General features: G+C 33.2%; 1 protein-coding gene across 1 annotated transcript; it reads right to left on the bottom strand.

Annotated features, from left to right (window-relative positions):
* Positions 1-13,266: 13,266 nt before the first annotated feature.
* LOC110730556 (protopanaxadiol 6-hydroxylase-like) lies at positions 13,267-17,805 on the bottom strand. Its single transcript, XM_021910372.1, has 3 exons — positions 16,620-17,805; positions 16,087-16,274; positions 13,267-13,835 (listed from the first exon to the last, which is right to left on the bottom strand). The coding sequence occupies exons 1-3, from the start codon at positions 17,545-17,547 to the stop codon at positions 13,539-13,541; spliced, it is 1,413 nt and encodes a 470-aa protein (XP_021766064.1). The 5' UTR covers positions 17,548-17,805; the 3' UTR covers positions 13,267-13,538.
* Between the last annotated feature and the right edge of the window lie 872 nt (positions 17,806-18,677).

The raw sequence follows: 18,677 nt of genomic DNA, 5'->3' as shown, positions 1-18,677 counted from the left end.
ACACTAAGTAAAACCATCAAACTCGCCTAAACCCTTAAACCTTCCTCCATGGCAATTGAAACCAGCAAGAATTCCACTAAGAAAATTCCCACCCCACAACATTCTGATCCAGAATAAAACTCACCTCTTGCTATGGTGGTTTACAAATCACCTAAAAATAACGAAGAAAATTCTGAAGAAGTTCCTACAGCAAACACCCCCACTTCTTCGTCCACAAAGAAAAACCTTTATAGAAATGGAGAAGGCGACAGGGGTTGAAGAAGTATCGTCCTCTGATGTTCTCAACAGATTAAAGGAGTGGAAAGAGAAGAAGGCAAAGCAAAAATCACTTGAAGAACACATCAAGGAAGTTGAAGATTTTGATGAGGGGGAATTGGAATCGGGTGAGGAAAACGATCTAATTGAAGAGGATGATGATCAATCCGAACTGAAATCCAGTGGTGTAAGGTATGTTGTTGGTCAGAGACTGGATTTAACTTGGTGTAGAAAAGCTAGGTTTTTGGAATTTCTTGATTTGGTGCGTTTTCAAGGATGGGAGCATATGTTGTCTAAGTCTTCTAATAATTGCATGTATCCTCTTGATATGAATGAATTCTACAAAAATTTTAAGGTGTAATAGGGGGTAATTTCTAGTGAAATTAACAAAATTGCTATTGAGTTTGATGTTGAAAGGTTGAGAATCATTCTGAAAGTTCCAACTGAGGGTTATGAGATGTATGTTAAGGGAAAGTCTGGTGTGAAAGTGGGTAGTTTCTTAGGTGGTGATATTGTTGAGTATTTGGGAGGAAAAAGGGGAGTTAATATTTTGAATCATAGATATTTGAGCACTATGAACAAGTTGTTGTTCAATTTAGTGAGGAAGACAATCCTACCTTGTACTCAAAAGAAAAATGAGGCATGTTTGTTGGATATGGCTATAATTTTTTGTCTGTCTAAAAAGATCAAAATCAATTATCCTTCATTGATGTATCAACATCTAGCCCACTATGTTCCTAATAAGAACAAAGTTGGGTATGGGGCTATGTTGTCAACTGTCTTTAAGAGTCTAGGTGTGAAACACAAAGGAGTTTATGGTGGATTGAAGGAAAAGGCAGAAAATGTGATCAATGAGGAGACTCTGTTGGGGATAAGTTTGGTTGTTGTAGATGGGAAGATTAAGAAGGTGGAAGAATAAGAACAGAAATCTACAGCCAGTGGGAAGAGAGAAGAAGCAGCATCTGGTGAGCCTGTGAGGAAGAGCAAGAGGCTTACTGGTAGTTCCTTTCCTCAGACTCTGTTGGATAATGATGACAAAGTTCTGTAAGGGAAGGTAGCTGAGCTTACTGAACGTGCTGAACTTACAGAGAGGCTGCTAAAAGAATCAACAGGGAGAATTCAGAAGCTTGAAAAGAGTGTGCAGGGCCTTGAGAAGAGTCTTAAGGGACAGAAGTTGGAGTCCCAAAAGGCTATCAAGAGCCTGGAAGATAAGCTGGAGGCCGGTGTTGAAGCCCAAAAGGAAGACAACAAGAAGATTCTTGAACTTCTTGAAGCCTAAACCAGCTTACCTTATGCAGCCTACCCCAACCTAGCCTAATTCTAGCCTTTTTATCTGTTTCTGTTTATGTCATGAACAATGTTTAATTTCATTTTGGTATTTTGAAAACTTTGGTCTGTAATCACTAAAACAAGAGGAAGCAAACTTGAAAGTGGTAGTTGTTCTGGGTTCTAGTTGGTAAAGTATCAAAGATCTCTTTGATATTGTGTAAATAATGGCTTAATAGTTTTGTTTAGTTTAAAAGTTTTGTTTTGCTCTGTTTTTGTTTCTCTTAAGTTATTTTAGTTTAGTTTCTGTGTTTTTATTTTCTTGTTAAAAAATCAAAAAATACAAAAATACAACCTTATATTGTATTTAACTTTCTTGCTCGAAGTTTGCTAAGTTTGTCATCATTAAAAAGGGGGAAATTGTTGAAGCTTAAGAGTTTTGATGATGATGAATATAAACAAACTTCAACTAATGCAATTTCTCTAAGTGTAGTGATTAGAACAGGTGAAGTTGACTTTGGAAGTGGAAGAGCCTATGAAGACTCAAGGAGGTCCTAGGAGAGTTAAAGAAAGTAGAAGAAGAGTTCCACAATGGAACTAACTGAGTTCCCTAACAGGAACACTAAGAGAAGTTCCCTAACAGGAGCTTGACAGCAAGTTGAGAAGATTAACTTGGTCTGTGTTGAAGAAAACAAGTTTTATAAGAACTTGGCCTGCGAAGTTCCAGCAAGGAGCTGGAGAAAGAAGGACAACATGAACTTGGACCTGGACTGCATGAAGCCTAAGTATCCTAACAATACAGCGTATGATGAAATAATCCAGCTAGAGAATACAAGTCTTTTGTTAAGTTTATTTATCTAAGGATTATTGTAAATATGTTAGGAAAGTTTATGCATGGAATTTATTAGAAGCGTGACAAAGCTTGGCAAGCTTTATAAATGGAAAGTTTATAAAAGATAAGTTTTTAATTTATGAAAAGATTTTTAAAAAGATTTTATCCTATGAAATCCGATTTTACAAAATGATATTCTTTTCATAGTTTATATCATTGATAAGTTTTCTAAAAAGATTTTCTTTAAAAAAGATTTACTTGTGATTATGAAAATGGCAGTTTATAATTTCCATCTTTTGAAAACCCTACCTTACATACGAGTATAACTTGTATATAAGGAAGAATTCATAATTTGCACAACTTTGTGAGTTTATGCGTGAAGAATCTGAAGAGTGCTTGAAAGTGTAAGTTTGTCGAGTCTAAACTTTGTCATATTAGTTTCGGATTTCACGTGTAGCTTTCCAATCACGTATTAGAGTCAAAATTTTGTACTGTTTTGGTATTGGGGAAGAGTTAAGCATATAGCACACAGTTTGTAGGCTTCAAGATTAAAGCTGAGAGTGAGAGCATTCAGGGAGTGCTAAGTGAATCTAAGTCAGGGACTTAGGTTGGGTATATTAGGGTTCTACTTTGTAGCAAGTTCAGATTGGAATTTGTGAGAAAGGTCTGATTATAATAGGTTGTATCTAAGAGAGTTTGCCCTATTATAGTGGATTGATTTGGTGTTTAAAATCCCTTGGAGGGTTGAGGTTTTACTTCCAATTGCGCCCTGGAAGGTTTCTTCGTATAATCTTATGTGCTTTGCTAAGTTCCTTTTATATTTTGTTTCAATTTCGCAAAAGTAGTCGCTAGGAACTCACATACAATTCACCCTTCACCCCTTTTGTAGTGTTTATCTCAACTAACAAAAAGGGTTATGTTGATTCCCTTGAGGATTGTGGAAACCTCTATATCCAGCGCCTGTCCCTCCTAAGGTATTAGGATTGGGTTGAGACATCGCTGGATACCTTTCTCCATATGGACCACTAGCCTAACCCTGGTTCCATGAAGAACCTTGTGTAGGGTGGACAGAGTTTGGATATCCACATGGATATTGGTTGTAATTCCTAGGTTGTGTGGATTATTGTTGGCCATTCATGCCAATAGGTTGAGAGGACATCCTTTGTGCAGATACAGCAACTTGTGTATGGCACACTGGATCTGGCAGATTTCCAATACCATAGTTGGCATAACTAACACCAATCTCGTCTCGTAAAGGAGGTATGTTACCCATCGAAGAGGTTAATGGGTATGTGGTAACCGATGAAGGCAAGGAGGAAGAAGATGGACCCTGGCCATTATGGTTATAGCCTGACTCATAACCCGGCCCTGAACTATTAATTCTCCCTTGACTCCTATACCCCTCATCAAAACCAATAGGAGGGATATTTTTTGGAATTAACAGAAGGGGCAGATTTGCATGCGATCTTGTCATATTCTCTACTCTAAGGTATCCCATAGGGACATTATCCCTTTGATTTACTTCAGTAATCCCCCTACTTAAAGCGGTTAATTTCTTATTAAGTTGGTTATATTTCTCCACTAAAGGTTCAAGTCTTGTAACTATTTCGGTTGCTACACTCTTTAATAATGCCACGTTAGTAGCATTCAGAGTATCATTAATATCTAGAATAATCCTATCCACCTGCCTATTAACCGCTTGTTGGATAATAGAGTCAAAGTTTCTCAACTCGACCATTACCACTCTGGCAGTTTCTTCCGCCATGACACGATAGTAGTTATCAAACTGCTCTTTTTAGTTTTCTTTTAGATCTTCCATCGAAATCTTCACAATTTCCACATATTTAGGGTAAATTGTATTGAGTAAGTGTCTGGTACGAGACAGGCCTTCTATTCCTTCTAAAACCGATTCATCTTGCCTTTGTGTGTGAAGCTCGAATAGTTCGAAAGAATGTGCCATACATTCCATCGGCAATTGATTTTCTAGATCTGGTTGATCCTCTAAAATAGTTTCAGGATTTTGTCCAGATGAATTAACATCTTCCTGAGTGTATCCTATACGTGTTGAATGCTTAGGAGCCATGGGAAAAACTTCCAAATTAACAAAGTTAAATAGTGTTCTCCCATTATGGTCGCTAAAAAACTTGTTCAGGTAAATATTGTTTTTTACCAACAAGTTAAATACTCTATCTTGTTCTAGAGTATTAGGGGGCTGCCCCTCGAGTTATCGGCTTCAAAGATTGATAACCTTGCTAACGTAAAAACAACACAATAAGGAAGCTTTCCCAAAAGAAGTAAAACAAGTTAGATTTCCCAAAGAAACAAGTAGATAAACATATGACAAAAGATACAAATGCATTCCATTAATTAAAGGATAGAGTCAGGTCTACAATTGTATAAGTTGAAGGAGAGGTTACCTCCATGATCAAACAATTGGAAAAAACGAATGATCTTCAATACATGCTACGTGATAAATTACACTATCGCTTGGCTACTAAGCCAAGAGAAACTACAAAAGCTAAGAAGAAAGCTTAAAAGAAATGAAATGTTTGTTGTTGATTGATTTGTTGATGTCCTCCTTTTATAAGCAAAATGGAGCGGTTATGGCTGACTCCCATGACTGTTGTACGGTTATGCTTCTTGGCGCCAACACTTCTTCAAAAATTAAAAACATCCATTAGCCTCCTAAACCGGCCTCCATGTATTGGACCTTTATGTGATATCGGCCCATTTATTTTTATGTCTTAACCAGTTTAGCCTAAAGAACTTTTACTGACTTTAAAAGCCTTTTTATTCGGTGAAAGTCAAGAAGGTCAATCAAAAGTCAAAAAATTTGATTTTGGGTGTAACAGTCATGTAGGATCTTGTTGGATTTGTCTAATTGTATATTTTATTAATATTTAGTTTTTATTATTTTTACACTTATAGAAATGGAAATATAAACATTTTAACAAGCGTCTCAAAAATCGTGAAAAGTCAAATGGGGCAAAAAATATAGGCATTTTTCGGGAGCATTCGGCGTGTTACATAAGCAAAGGTATTATTTTGACCAGTTAAGATTAGATTTGTATTTTATTTTAGAATTAAAAATTCACTCACCACATAAGTAAAAGTGACGAATGAGATTTGAGAACTTTCCCATGTAGGTAAAATACACGAATAATTTATTAAAGTTTTTAAAAAAATTTAAAAAAAAAACTACAAATTATATGTTTAAAAGAGAAAAAACTAAAAATCATCTTTAGATATTAGGATTTAAATTATTTAAAAAAACTACTGAATAAATTATATTTTGATATTAGGATTTAAATTATTAAATAATATAAAAATTATCTTTAAATATTAATGGTTTTATCTAAACATCTGATGAATCAGATGATATTTTCATATTTTAAAAAAAAAAAAAAAAAAAAACCCTTATAATGCAAGAGAAAAATTTACCTTCTTCAAACATTTATGTGAAATTTATGCCAAAAAGTTTTAATAAAAAAAAAATATTGTTTGAGATTAAAAAGATCACGAGAAATATACAAAATGATAAATAGATTTGAGAGTTTCATACTCTTCGTTTCCTTAAGGCACATTCAAATCATGAACATGCATTATGGCAGCTCCTGGCCCCAGCTTCGGCACTAACGGCCTTTCACTCGGCTGCAACATAGCTCTAGCTTGCATCATGTGTTTATTTATATTTAGGCTTGTTTATGTCATGTTTGGGGACTAGCCCCTCGTTTTGCACCCGAAAAATAACAATGAAAGAGATATAACAATGAAATTTTTTTTTTCTTTAAGGGGATTCAATTCCAAAAAATGTTAATTTTAAGAGGGAAGTAATAATACGAGTATGTAATTTAAACTTTAATCAATAACATAATACTAAAACAGATAGCAGGAGTGACACGTGTCACATCTTGGTGCTGTCTTTTCCCTCCAAACTCCCCTTCCCTTTTAAGTTTATTTTTTTTTATTTTTTTTTTGTTAATATTTGATACTATAATAATATCATTCCAAATCTTTTATATTATCTTTATGACAAATATATTCTTTTTACTTCGTGTTTATAATTTTTCTATACACATTTACCTAAATAATTATCCCACACCTTTTTAATTATCCTTTAAATGGAGTATTATTAGATTTTGCCAAAAAAGTAATAATAAATTGATTCATATGATAGATGTTAAAGAAATTACTTTAAAACATCACTTAATTTTTCTTTTTTTTCAAATACCTCTAGCTAATATTTTATTTCAATTTCATTATAACTATAAATTCAAATTAATTACAATTTTTTTCTGAAATTTTACTACTACGTATATATTATCACAAATTAAGAATTTATAGAGTATAGTATAACATATGTCTAATTCTAGGGAAGGTAAAGTATCAATAGTATAACCTATTTAATATAGACTATGACATTATAATTTCTATATATTTGATGTGTATATTTTATCAAATTTTTATTTGTTGAATATAGTTAACTTTCTTAAAAAATTTAGACTTAAATTACCGTGCATGGCACGAGTCTTAAGGTAGTAGTATAAAAAATAAATACAAAATATTCATTTTTAAACTTGTAACTGGATTTCGTTTTTCAAATTTTTTTTGTGATTTTTAAACGAATTGGGCTTTAGAATTTCATCAGGGTTTTTTCAAACATCATTATAATTTCTTATTTTTCAATGTATACAGATTTGTTTTTTAATTTTTATTTTCTATTTATTTTTATATTTTCGTTTCATATTTTTAAATCTCGATCTTTTTTATATGCGTAATTTCTTTTTTGACTTTGTTTAAAGAGTTTTTTTTATATTAGCGCGTTTTCAGTGTGGCTGGCCACAACATGTGGTCGGCTAACACACACCAAAACAGTAAACGGAATGCCAACTAGAGAATGATGCTAAATTTTCAATTAGATATTTGAATGCACAAAACGTTTTTTTTTTTTTTTTTTTGTGATTTAGATTTTATTAAATTTACGTTTCAAATTGTTTAATTTCATTGTTACCTTCAATGTTATTATAGGTTTTTGTTAATTGTTTTTTTTTTTTTTTTTTTTTTTTTACAAATATTTTATTTTACTACGTATTTAGATTTTATTCTAACATTTTTTTAAAAAATAAAAATTTGGTAAATTCAGTATATGACTTTGGTTTATAATTTAACTAGATGAAGCCCGTGCGATGCACAGTTTGTTTGTATTTTTTTCAAATAAAATATTTTACTAAATATATATTTATCTAATAAACTTGTGATATTTGCTTGCTTACTACTTGAATTTTTTATTATAAAATGAATTATTAACTTTGTTTCTCATATTTAGATAAAATTCGTAATATAAAAAGATAATATTTTATTTCACAAAGTTTCATATGTGGCTTGTCACACCATGTGGTCGGGATTACTTGGTCAGGAGTTACTTGGTTGGTCAAGGGTTACTCAATCGATCAGGGGTTTCTCGGACGGTCAGGGGTTACTTGGTCAGTGTTTGGGTATGTCTCAGTCGTCCTTACGATATGGCCAGCCACACAAAAAACACGCTGATTTTATTTTTATAAATATAAAATCTTTGATCTAAAATAAATTGCAATTCTTTTTTTTCATTGGCCAAAATATAACATTATCCTATGTGACGCTTTAAAATTAATCTTACATGGCATAATCCTATTGTAACGTTTTAAAATTATTAATCTTACGTGGCTCTTTTTTTTTTTATTATAATCCTACGTAGCGCTTTAAAAAATCTAATCTTAAATTATGTGGCATAATCCGATTGTAGCGTTTTAAAAAAATTAATCCTAAGTGGCGCTCTAATAATTTTTAAAAAATTAAAATCCTACGTGGCGCTCTAACACTACTACCTTTATGATCTATTGCAACCCTCCAATCCGTTGCATTAGGTGTCAAAATCTGTGGTATTAGGCCTAATGCAACGGCCATGTACCGTGGCATCTGCTGGCGTTGCAATAGGTCTAATGCAACGACATATGACACTTAATGCCACGGCATCAATGATCCGTGGCGTTAGATCAATACCTATTGCAACGGCAACATTATTGCTGTGGCAATAGCTATAATACCTAATGCCATGGTTTCATATACCTAATGCCACGGTGCATATACCCTATTGCCACGGTTCACTATACCTAATGTCACACAATGCATATACCCTAATGCCACGGTTCACTATACCTAATGCCAATAATAATAATAATAATAATAATAATTATAATAATAATAATAATAATAATAATGCCAATAATAATAATAATAATAATAATAATAATAATAATAATATTAATAATAATAATAATAATAATACAATTAATATAAGAATTTTTTTTAAAAAAATTAGAATTTTATTAATATGAATTCAAAGTTTGTACATTGTTACCTATAAGGAAAATTACAAAATTCAATTAGAATTTTATTAATAAGCATTCAAAGTCTTTGCTTGCTTCTGCTTTGCAGCTCTGTGTGTGCAAGCTGCTGTTGGGGCTGTTCTGGTTTTGTCCAACCTGTTTCTGGTTGCAGGTGCTGCCACTGGTGTACTGGTGCTGGCTGTTGATGCTGGATTCTGTTGCTGTGGCATTGCTGGTCTTCAGCTAGTCAGCTGCAAATAATTAATCCATGATTACACATTATATAGAGGTGAAGTGAATTCAGTCCAAGCAAATACTCAGAAACAGAATGAGTGAATGCATTCGATGTCAGGTAATTCACTGTGGATCAATTATTTACTCTGTATTTTCCTCTCTTCTATAAATACGACTATTTTTTTCAATTTTATTTATTCGAGCTATATATTGAGTCATATTAGGAAAACACAATAAACTTAACTTAACCCTATTCAGTGTGTTTATTTTACATGAAAACACAATAAACTTAACTTCAGCAATGCGTGATTACAACTGCAATGCAACCAAAAATGCAAAAACCAAACTCAAGCACTGTCACTTAAATGCAACACAGTACAAATGCCAAAACCAAGCTCAAGCACGATTACAGGTTTATATACAGATAGCTAATGAATATTAGAAAAAGAAAAGCATACAAGCTGATTGTAAATCTTCTGATCTGACTGCAAGTGATTGAATAGCTTGCCACTATAATCTTAGCATCAAGTTCATCCTGTCACATTAACCATATAATAGTTAGGATACACTCTACACAGGACATTATGATACTATATTCTTACGTCATAGTTGTTCAAGAGATCCCACTACACCCATCTCACTCAGTTGAATGCATTGTAGCAAGTTTCTCATGGTTATAGGATTAGTTTTGCTTGTTTCCATCAACTTAAACAGGCCTGACAAAAAACCCATCTCAATCATCCAACGAAGTGCTATGTGTCCATTTTTTTAAAAAAAAAGGGCAAATGCATGATATAATACAAAAGAAGCAAATTGTGGGAGTATGTACACTGGCCAAAAACTACCCATCAGACAAAAAGCTCAGCATTCAGCAACAAACAATATCCAATGAACACTTGATGAATTACAATTCATCACCTAATACAAAACAAAATTGAAATACCCCTTACGTCCTTACCTAGTCATCCCCAGAAAGGAAGAAACACTCAAGAACAAAGCTTGAATGCTTGAAGCTTGACAATCCAGTACAATCTATCTTATATTCTCAGTAGTCAGTACATAAATCTACAAAATTAACACCACGAAACCAGCTGAACATTCCACCCAGCATACATACCAGTAGTTGATAGCAAATTCAGAACCACACATTTCTCACTTATCTTGACAATTCACGTCTTTTTCCTAAGGCAAATATGGGTACTCTAAAACACAATAACCATGCTTTACATTCACATTATCACCCCCAACTCGACACCACGAAAAAAGCTGTAATTCAAGTATTCGTATTCCACCCATCAATCATAGTTGAGAGCACTCTAGTAAAACAAATTTCTTACCTTTCCAATAAACAACATAAATCAATAATCCCAAATTACAACACTGTGGCGCCACCCCCACCGTACAATCCAGCTTCTGGCTTTTATCTTTGGTACACCTACTTGACTATTATTTATCAGTGGTACACCCAAGGTTTCATACAGTTATCAGCGGTACACCTACCGTGCCCTTTCCGTAAAAAAAAACGTTAGTTTTGGCTTTTTTCCGATTTTTTTTATCAGTGGTACACCCAAGGTTTCACATAGTTATCAGCGATACACCTACTGTACTCTTTTCGTTAAAAAACGTTAGTTTTGGCTTTTTTTTCGATTTTTTAACTTAAAAAAAATCAATTAACTATTTTTAAATTATTTCTCAAAAAAAAAAAAAAAAACCTTCTTTCTCCCTCATCTCCCTTCCATGGCCTTCCTCCGACCCCTTCCACCACCTAGGCCAACAACACTGTGGCGCCACCCCCACTGTACCACCACCAACACCACCACCACCACCACAAACCTCAAAGCCCCCACAACTTGACAACCAACATATAACTCGACCCCCCAACCATGACCCTACAATCAGACCCCAAAACAATCAGATTCCCCTCCCCCCCTTTCACCTCCCATTTCCTTTCGTTGTGGTGCTTTGGATTGGTGGTCCGTAGGTGGATTGGTGGTCCGTAGGGAAGAGGAGGTTGTGCCGGAAAAGGGATGGGGAAAAGGGGTTGCAAAAGGGATCGCTGGCAGGAGGGTTGCCGGCGGGGTGATTAAGGGAGGGCGTCACCGGCGGGATAGGGGTCGAGCGCCGAGAAAGAGAAGGGATGTGTGCATGGAGGGAAGTGGGTGGCTGAAGGCCGTGAAGAGGGAGGGCTTGTTTTTTTTTTTTTTTAATAATAATAATAATAAATAGGAAAAATTAATCTAACTTTTTTAAAAAATTTATTTTATTTTATTTTTATTTTTATTTTTTTGGACCAATCACAGGCGTCACGTGTCAGTTTTTTAAGTTAAAAAATCGAAACAAAACCAAAACTAACGTTTTTTTAACGGAAAGGGTACGGTAGGTGTACCACTGATAACTGTGTGAAACCTTGGGTGTACCACTAATAAACAAATCGAAAAAAAAAGCCAAAACTAACGTTTTTTTAACGAAAAGGGTATGACAAGTGTACCGCTGATAACTGTGTGAAACCTTGGGTTTACCACTGATAAACAATAGTCAAGTAGGTGTACCAAAGATAAAAGCCAGAGCTGGAGTGTACCAGTGATAATTACCTCTTTTTTTTTATTTCTTTTTTTTTTTTTCCTTTTTCTAAATGGTACATTCTACTCTACTACTCCCTCCGCCCCTTTTTATAGTTTCCATTTGGAATCTTAACGCTATTCATAATGTGAGAGAATATTCTAAATTACTCTTAATATATAAGACATAACATAGTCATGTTGGGTCTTTTTTAATTCTCTCGATGAATAGATTATTAATATTCAATTGTTATTTTTTTTACTAATAAGCAACTAACGATATTTATGGTCAAAGTATTGCATTGGCAAACGTGCAAATCCAAGTGGGAACTATAAAAAAGGGCGGAGCGAGTATATATTTTGTGTTTTTGAATTGCTTTTGATTATTTTTTCTATTCTTTTAAGTATAACTGATTTGATTTTTTTTTTTTTTTTTTGTTTTTTTTTTTTTAAATTGGTGATTTTGTGTCAGTTGTAGGTGAAAATTTAACATTCAACAATGGAACAATATATATTGAAGGGTAGCAATAGATTTATCGAATTTGTACAATTGTAACAATCTTACAAGTTTTAGATTATTAATCATATACAAATGTTTTTTATTACATTCTTTGTTAGTCCTTTATTGATAGAGGGTTTGCTTGATGCAATATGTATGTATTTTAAAATGTTACATATGATATGATGCAATATAACTTTTTTTTTTTTTTTTCTTTTTGGAGGATTCAATACAACTGTTTTTAATTAAGAATATAATGCAATATATTTATGTAGTATATCAATTTTAAACTTTAATGCAATTTATATTTACTTATATTTTTATTTAAATTAAAAATTAGAGCAATCCAAATAGACTATAAAATAATTCTTTAATAACGAGAAAAAAAAAAAAAAAACATTTTATCAACAAGTTTGACCCGTGCATTGCACGGGCTAAATACTAGTTTAATTAATACAAGAACAAGAAATAAATAATATAAGTATTACTACGACCAAAAGGCGTGTAAACAATCTATAATCAACTTTTGATTTATTCCTATGAAGGGGGTGTTTTGTATTAATATTGAAAACAGAGTGGAAAGAAAACAATTAACTATTATCTTTTCATTTGTTTGGTCTCCGATGTCTTTAATGACATTTTTTGCACCAAAGTTAATACTTTGTGATATAAAGTGCACCCGATCTAGGTGGTGCTATTCTTTGCACCCAATCCATAGTTGGTGCTATGAGGCCAATTTCCCTTCTTTTTAATTTGTTTGAGAAGGGTGTGAAAAATTGTTACCTTAGATAATAGAGAGGTAACTAATAACACATAGGTGGGAACCATTACCCTTAGGTACTGGTAATTGACTAATTGTTACCCAAACCATCTAACCAAACACTTAGTAATGATAATAGTTTGATTGAATCTGTTTCCAACCCAAAAAACACTATTAGCAAACATGCTCTAAGACTACTCTAAGTTAGTTGGAATGAAGGCCTTCAATGAAAAATGGATTCGTTGTGTAGATTATCCTTTCATACAGGTTCACCTTTGATAGTCTAGACCGAGTTACAATTTATGGAAATTCTAAGAAAGTCTGTCTGCTGTTGAAGTTAGAAGGAACTTCATTCTGTTTCAGAATTCAGAATTGAGTTCGCCGAGGATCACAAATGTGTCCTAAGATCCTTATAGGTTTTGTTGCATTGTAGTGAAAATCGTGGAATAAATCCCTAAAAGGTTGTCTTCAATTCATATATATAAGTTAGCGCATGATACGAATAACAAAAAGTCGTGTAATTAAAGGAAAATCGAATAACAAATATAAAAAGAGAGGATTGTTTTCTCTTGAGAGTTAACCCTAGTGCAAGAAATATGAGAATAGGAAATACTACCTCCATTTCTTATTATATACAACAAAGAGGTATAATTTGTGAGACATAAAATATTGTTTTGTTGTACAGAATAAAAAACGGAGGTATTATTGATAATTGATTTAAATATTACATCAATCAAAAGACATTGTTAAATAACTTGGCATACTCTTTTTATTCGTTTTGAGAATCAAGGCGGATACGGAGGCCATCAACGAATACTGGATCTGGTGTATAGAGTATCCTTTCATTAGGGTTAACTTTTGATAGTCGAAATCGGATTACTACATTATGCAAAAAAACAAGGATCTTCATTCGAGCATATTGATTTCCACAACACATACGAGGACCTGATCCAAAAGGTACATAAACACCACGAGCGTGATTCTCTTCAAATCGTGATGGGTTAAATCTTTCTGGTTCTGGAAAATATATTGGATCCATGTGTGTTGAATAAGCAGACCAGTGAACCTAGAATTATTTTTCATAACATAGAAAATCAAGAGATTCAATAAATAATTGTACTAGACCATAACATGTTCATTATTAATACAAGTATACTTTTTCTTCCATTATCTATCTTTAGTGCAACACACCCTCTTCTCACTCTATTTGAGAAAGTGATTAAACAGTGTAAACTGCCAGATTGAGCATGTAAGATATGTTATATCCGTGCTTTGACAATTTGACTAAATGAAGACTACTTTCTTATGTTGAACATGATCTTATCTTGTAAGTACATTTTACTCTAGACAATTTGACTTAATTGTTATGTAGACTGCTTTCCTATGATGAACATGATTTAGATATGTCTAATTTGAGTAGTGTTTTGTCTTCATTTTATCAGTATGTTATAGTTTTGAATCATTATAGTTTTAATTGCTTATTTTAATTTGTCATTATATAATTCAGTATATTATAGTTTTGACAGTACAATATAACTTCATTAACGCGATGAAGAATTGAAGACTACAATCTTATTCTACTTTCCTATGTTAAAAAATGTGATTTAAGGTTTATTTCCTAACATGTTTAATTTAAGGACTTTTTATCATAAACTACCTAAAAAAACCCAAATTTTGTGTGAAAGTACCTAATAAAAAACGTTGTAAGTAACTACCTAATAAAAGGAAAAATGTTGTAAAACACTGCCTTTGGCCGGATTTCCATCACTATTGACCTTAATTATTTTTCGGCATTGGCCCACCTCAAAACACCCCTGAAACTACCATCTCGTAGTCCGAAACTACCCCCAACCATCCAAAAATAGCCTTATCACCTTGAAAACCAACCTTCACGGTGGTTTTGGGATATTTTGAGGTGGATCATCGCCAAAAAATTAGGTCAATGGTAGAATATCGGCTAGAGGTAGGATTTTACAACATTTTTACTTTAATAAGTAGTTTCTAACAACATTTTTTTATTAGGTAGTTTCTCATAAAATTTGTGTTTTATTAGGTAGTTTTTGACAAAAAGTCCTTAATTTAATTGAAGTATTTTGGGGAATTATGATCATCAATCAAAACTAAGTATTTTATTCAAAACTATAATTTACGGACAAAATAAAAACAAAACCAAATAAATACGGTTAACGTGACACATGGGCTCGTATGGACCGTCCTATGTCTATCTTTATGTAGCTGTAGTTAGTAAATTATGTAGATCCATTAGATGAGTGGGCACATAATGTAATATGAGCTCCACAAAATTGTGACCACAAAATACAGAGTATACACGCACCAACAATGCTGACCAATTTAAGGATGAGATTACATTCACAAAGATCAACTAACAATACTCTTTGATCTTTAATCTAATGGGTCAGGGCCTCATGGGTTAACAAAAATGGGGTGTGCTCTTAAATAATTGAATTAAGCTATCAATTAAAAGAGAAATTCACAGTGTTTATCTTGGAAAAAAATTTAATGGCTAATTACACATTGCATGCATACGCAGATACATAATACTCTGTAACTATTTTTTTTTTGAAAAATTTGTAAATGTCCTTTTATGTAAACCTTTTTGTTTGAAAGGTCCTTTTATGAAAAAGGTAGCACAAAAGGTCCTTTTATCGTGTTTGGGTTGTGGCAAGGGTCCTTTGATCGTTTTTCAAAATTGACTTTTTTTTTTCCAGGCAAATAAAGTCACATGCGTTGCACGTGACCACTCAAGTTCCTTTTTTTTCTTTCTATTTTTCCCTCTTTTCCCCCGTTTTCCCCCATTTTCCCCTATTAAACCCGAATTTCTCAATACAATTAAACCTAAACTTCAATTGCAATCCATTAAAATTGAAGGCAATTTAAGGCTAATTGATGAAGGTAAGGTGAAAACCCTTACCTATTGAAGAAAGTGTCGTTAATCCACTACCGTAAATTATTTAAATTAATTGAATGAAGATTAAAATTTAATATTACTTTCTTATGTGGAAATTAATTTAATAATTTTCCTTTTTTATGTTGAATTTGATATAAAGATTTCGGTGAATCATGATATGATTGATTGTGAAAAGTGTCTTTTTTAATTTAAAGACTTGGCAAGTGATGTGGCATTATGACTTTATGAGAGGATGGGAAAATCTTTCATTCACTCTCCTTTCATAGTAACCGTACAATTATATAAGGTAACGTACACTATATAAAAAAAATCAGTTAAACAAAAAAGAACAGAGGAAGTACATAATAATAGTTTAATGAGATAAGAGAAAAGTTATCGATTTTCATACCTTCCACCCTTTTGGAATTGTGTAGCCTCCGTAATGGACGTCTGTAGCAAGCTCTCTAAACCCTCCAAGGGCAGGTGGTCTAAGTCTCATTGTTTCACAAACCACATTCCACGAGTACTTCATTCTCTGAATATCTTTCCAACTCAGTAGCTCCCCTTTTTCTTTTGATTGAGCAATCTCCAATTGTTCTAACGAGCGATCATGTAGCAAATCAATAAGGAAATAAATACATTAATTAAGCCTGAGATGGTTACATGCCTAAGATTATTTATAGATGCATGAGAACGAACAACTAGGTCGGTGCAATTTAGACGATAAAATAAGCTATCTTTGACTTTGCAGTTAATTATCCTATATCAAATTAAAAGTTATAAATTGGTGATTGAACTAAGAATTACATAATCTTTACTCAATCTAGAAGTTTGATTTTATGGTTGTATGACATGTTCGACAGCAGCTTTTGGTACGTGTACTTTAAAATACGGAGGTTTAATATTTATTATCTATTATTGACAAGGGTTAGTAAAGAGTACCTTGTAAAACTTTTGCGTACACATCAGGATATTCAGCAAGATGAGCCATTAAGAATGTAATGGTGTTGCCTGTAGTATGGAAAGCAGCAAACAAGAATGCTATAATCTTGCCAACTAACTCCATCTCACTTATAATGTCACCGCCTTCAATTGATGCCCTAAGCAAACCACCCAAGAAATCAAGACCATCAAAATTCACATAATCTTTCTTTGCTAAGACCTCCATTTTTCTTTTTCTAACTAATTCTAGTAATTTTTCTCTTACAACTTTCGATGCGTTAATAGCACGGTTGTATGTGGTACCCGGAAGATTTATAGGCACTGACATAAGCCCCTTGACCAAGTTATTGTAGGGCGTAGCCAATTCTTTCACTTGATCACTATCATAGATGTTCAAAACCAAATGGCAAAACAAGAAAATAGTAAACTCTTTCGATAGTGGTAGAACTTTTACTTCCTTAAAAGGCATCCAATGCATCTCTAAATGCTCGCGAACCTTAGTATCCATAATTGGCACGTAATGTTGCATCGACTCGAGCCTAAGAAACTTATGTAGTTGCTCGTCGAATAGTTTCCATGGTGGGGAGTTAGAGTCAATGTTTGTTAAACCTAGGATATCTATAACCGTACGTGGAAGCCACATCTTGAATTTTGAATCATTTGAATGAATGAACTTGTTACCCGAGGCACCACAAAAAATGGCCATTTTCTCCCCTGCTAACGACGTTTGGAAAATGTCACGAGAGTGCATCTTCATTCGATCACTTATAAATTTAGCCGGATTTGGGATGTAACTCAAGGTTTCTCCGAGTATCGGCCACCCAGTATTACCTGGTGGAAGCCTTGAGCTTGGACGGGAGTTTATGTTACGGAAAACAAGTATGGAGAAGATTGTTAAAGCAACGCTTAACAAAATGGTGAAAGCCATCTATGAATAGTTGCGATCTTCTTGTAAAAGTTGAGGAAAATGAGTACATGCATGCATGTGATCTACTTGTATCTCTATTATATAAGTGAATTGAAGGAGTGGTTGGGAGGACTGAAAAGTACGTGCCTAACTTGTAGAACGCCTAAAATAACCCTCTGCTTTATTTTTTACTTGGAAAATTTGTGAGCAAGGTCCTTTTATGTACACCTTTATGTGAGAAAGGTCCTTTGAAGAAGAAGAGAAAGAAAAAAAAATAAAAAAAAATAAAAAATAAAAAAAAAGATGTGTTTGAGTTGTGAGGAGGGTCCTTTGACCAATTTCCGACATTGACTTTTTTTTCCGGCCAAAAAATATGTTCCCTTTTTTATTAATTTTTTTTTTCTTTTTTTTCCCTCTTTTTCCTCGTTTTCCCCTTTTCCCTTTAATTTATTTCCCTCCCATATTTCCCCTCATCTCCCTCCTCTGTGTGTTGACGTGACTAGTAACTGCCCATTAATGGCGATTCTTTTATTGTAGAAGAAATTAATGGCAAATTGAAGTGCGGCAGTAGATTATCCGCAATTACAACTCTTCATCATTTCGCGTTGCTAAAATCTTCAAAAACAAAGAGAAAATTCAAGTTGCAAAATTAAACTTCAAATTGACAAAGGGTTTTCACCTTACCTTCTTCGATTAGCCTTGAATTACTTTGAATTGCCTTTAATTTTAATTTCAGGGATTATAAATGAAGTTTTGGGGTTAATTGTATTGAAAATTAGATCATAGGGGGGAAAAGGGGGAAAATGTACGTGAATGATTTAAACATGCACAAGTGTTAAAGGACTATCTTAACCAAAAGTTTAAGCTAATGATTTAAACTCATGATTGATTTATATACTCTATCACGCCTCGTTCGGCTGAAATGTACGTGAATGCATCATGGGCTCCTTCAATTCATACCCAGAGTGAAACATTCCACATGAAAGCTAGTGGTCGGGGTGGATAAGATTTGATCACATGACCTTTGTGTCACATTAGCTCTGACATCATGTTAGATGACTATTTAATTTAAACCAAAATGTTAAACTGATGATTGAAGCCCAACATTGGTTAATATACTCTATCAAGAAAAATATTATTAAAAACAAAAA

This window comes from Chenopodium quinoa, unplaced genomic scaffold, assembly GCF_001683475.1.
Source record: "Chenopodium quinoa cultivar QQ74 unplaced genomic scaffold, ASM168347v1, whole genome shotgun sequence".
In the NCBI taxonomy this organism is placed as follows: Eukaryota; Viridiplantae; Streptophyta; class Magnoliopsida; order Caryophyllales; family Amaranthaceae; genus Chenopodium; species Chenopodium quinoa.
Note: the sequence above shows the minus strand (reverse complement) of the source record. Positions and strands in the feature narration are given on the sequence as shown.

Bases quoted from the DNA above. Each gene is read 5' to 3' on its own strand.
- LOC110730556 (XM_021910372.1), bottom strand. From the start codon at position 17,547: ATGGCTTTCACCATTTTGTTAAGCGTTGCTTTAACAATCTTCTCCATA. The intron at 16,275-16,619 runs GTACTCTTTACT...ATCGCTCGTTAG, and splicing joins GTACGCAAAAGTTTTACAAG to AACAATTGGAGATTGCTCAA. The intron at 13,836-16,086 runs GTATGAAAATCG...AAATAATTCTAG, and splicing joins CAATTCCAAAAGGGTGGAAG to GTTCACTGGTCTGCTTATTC.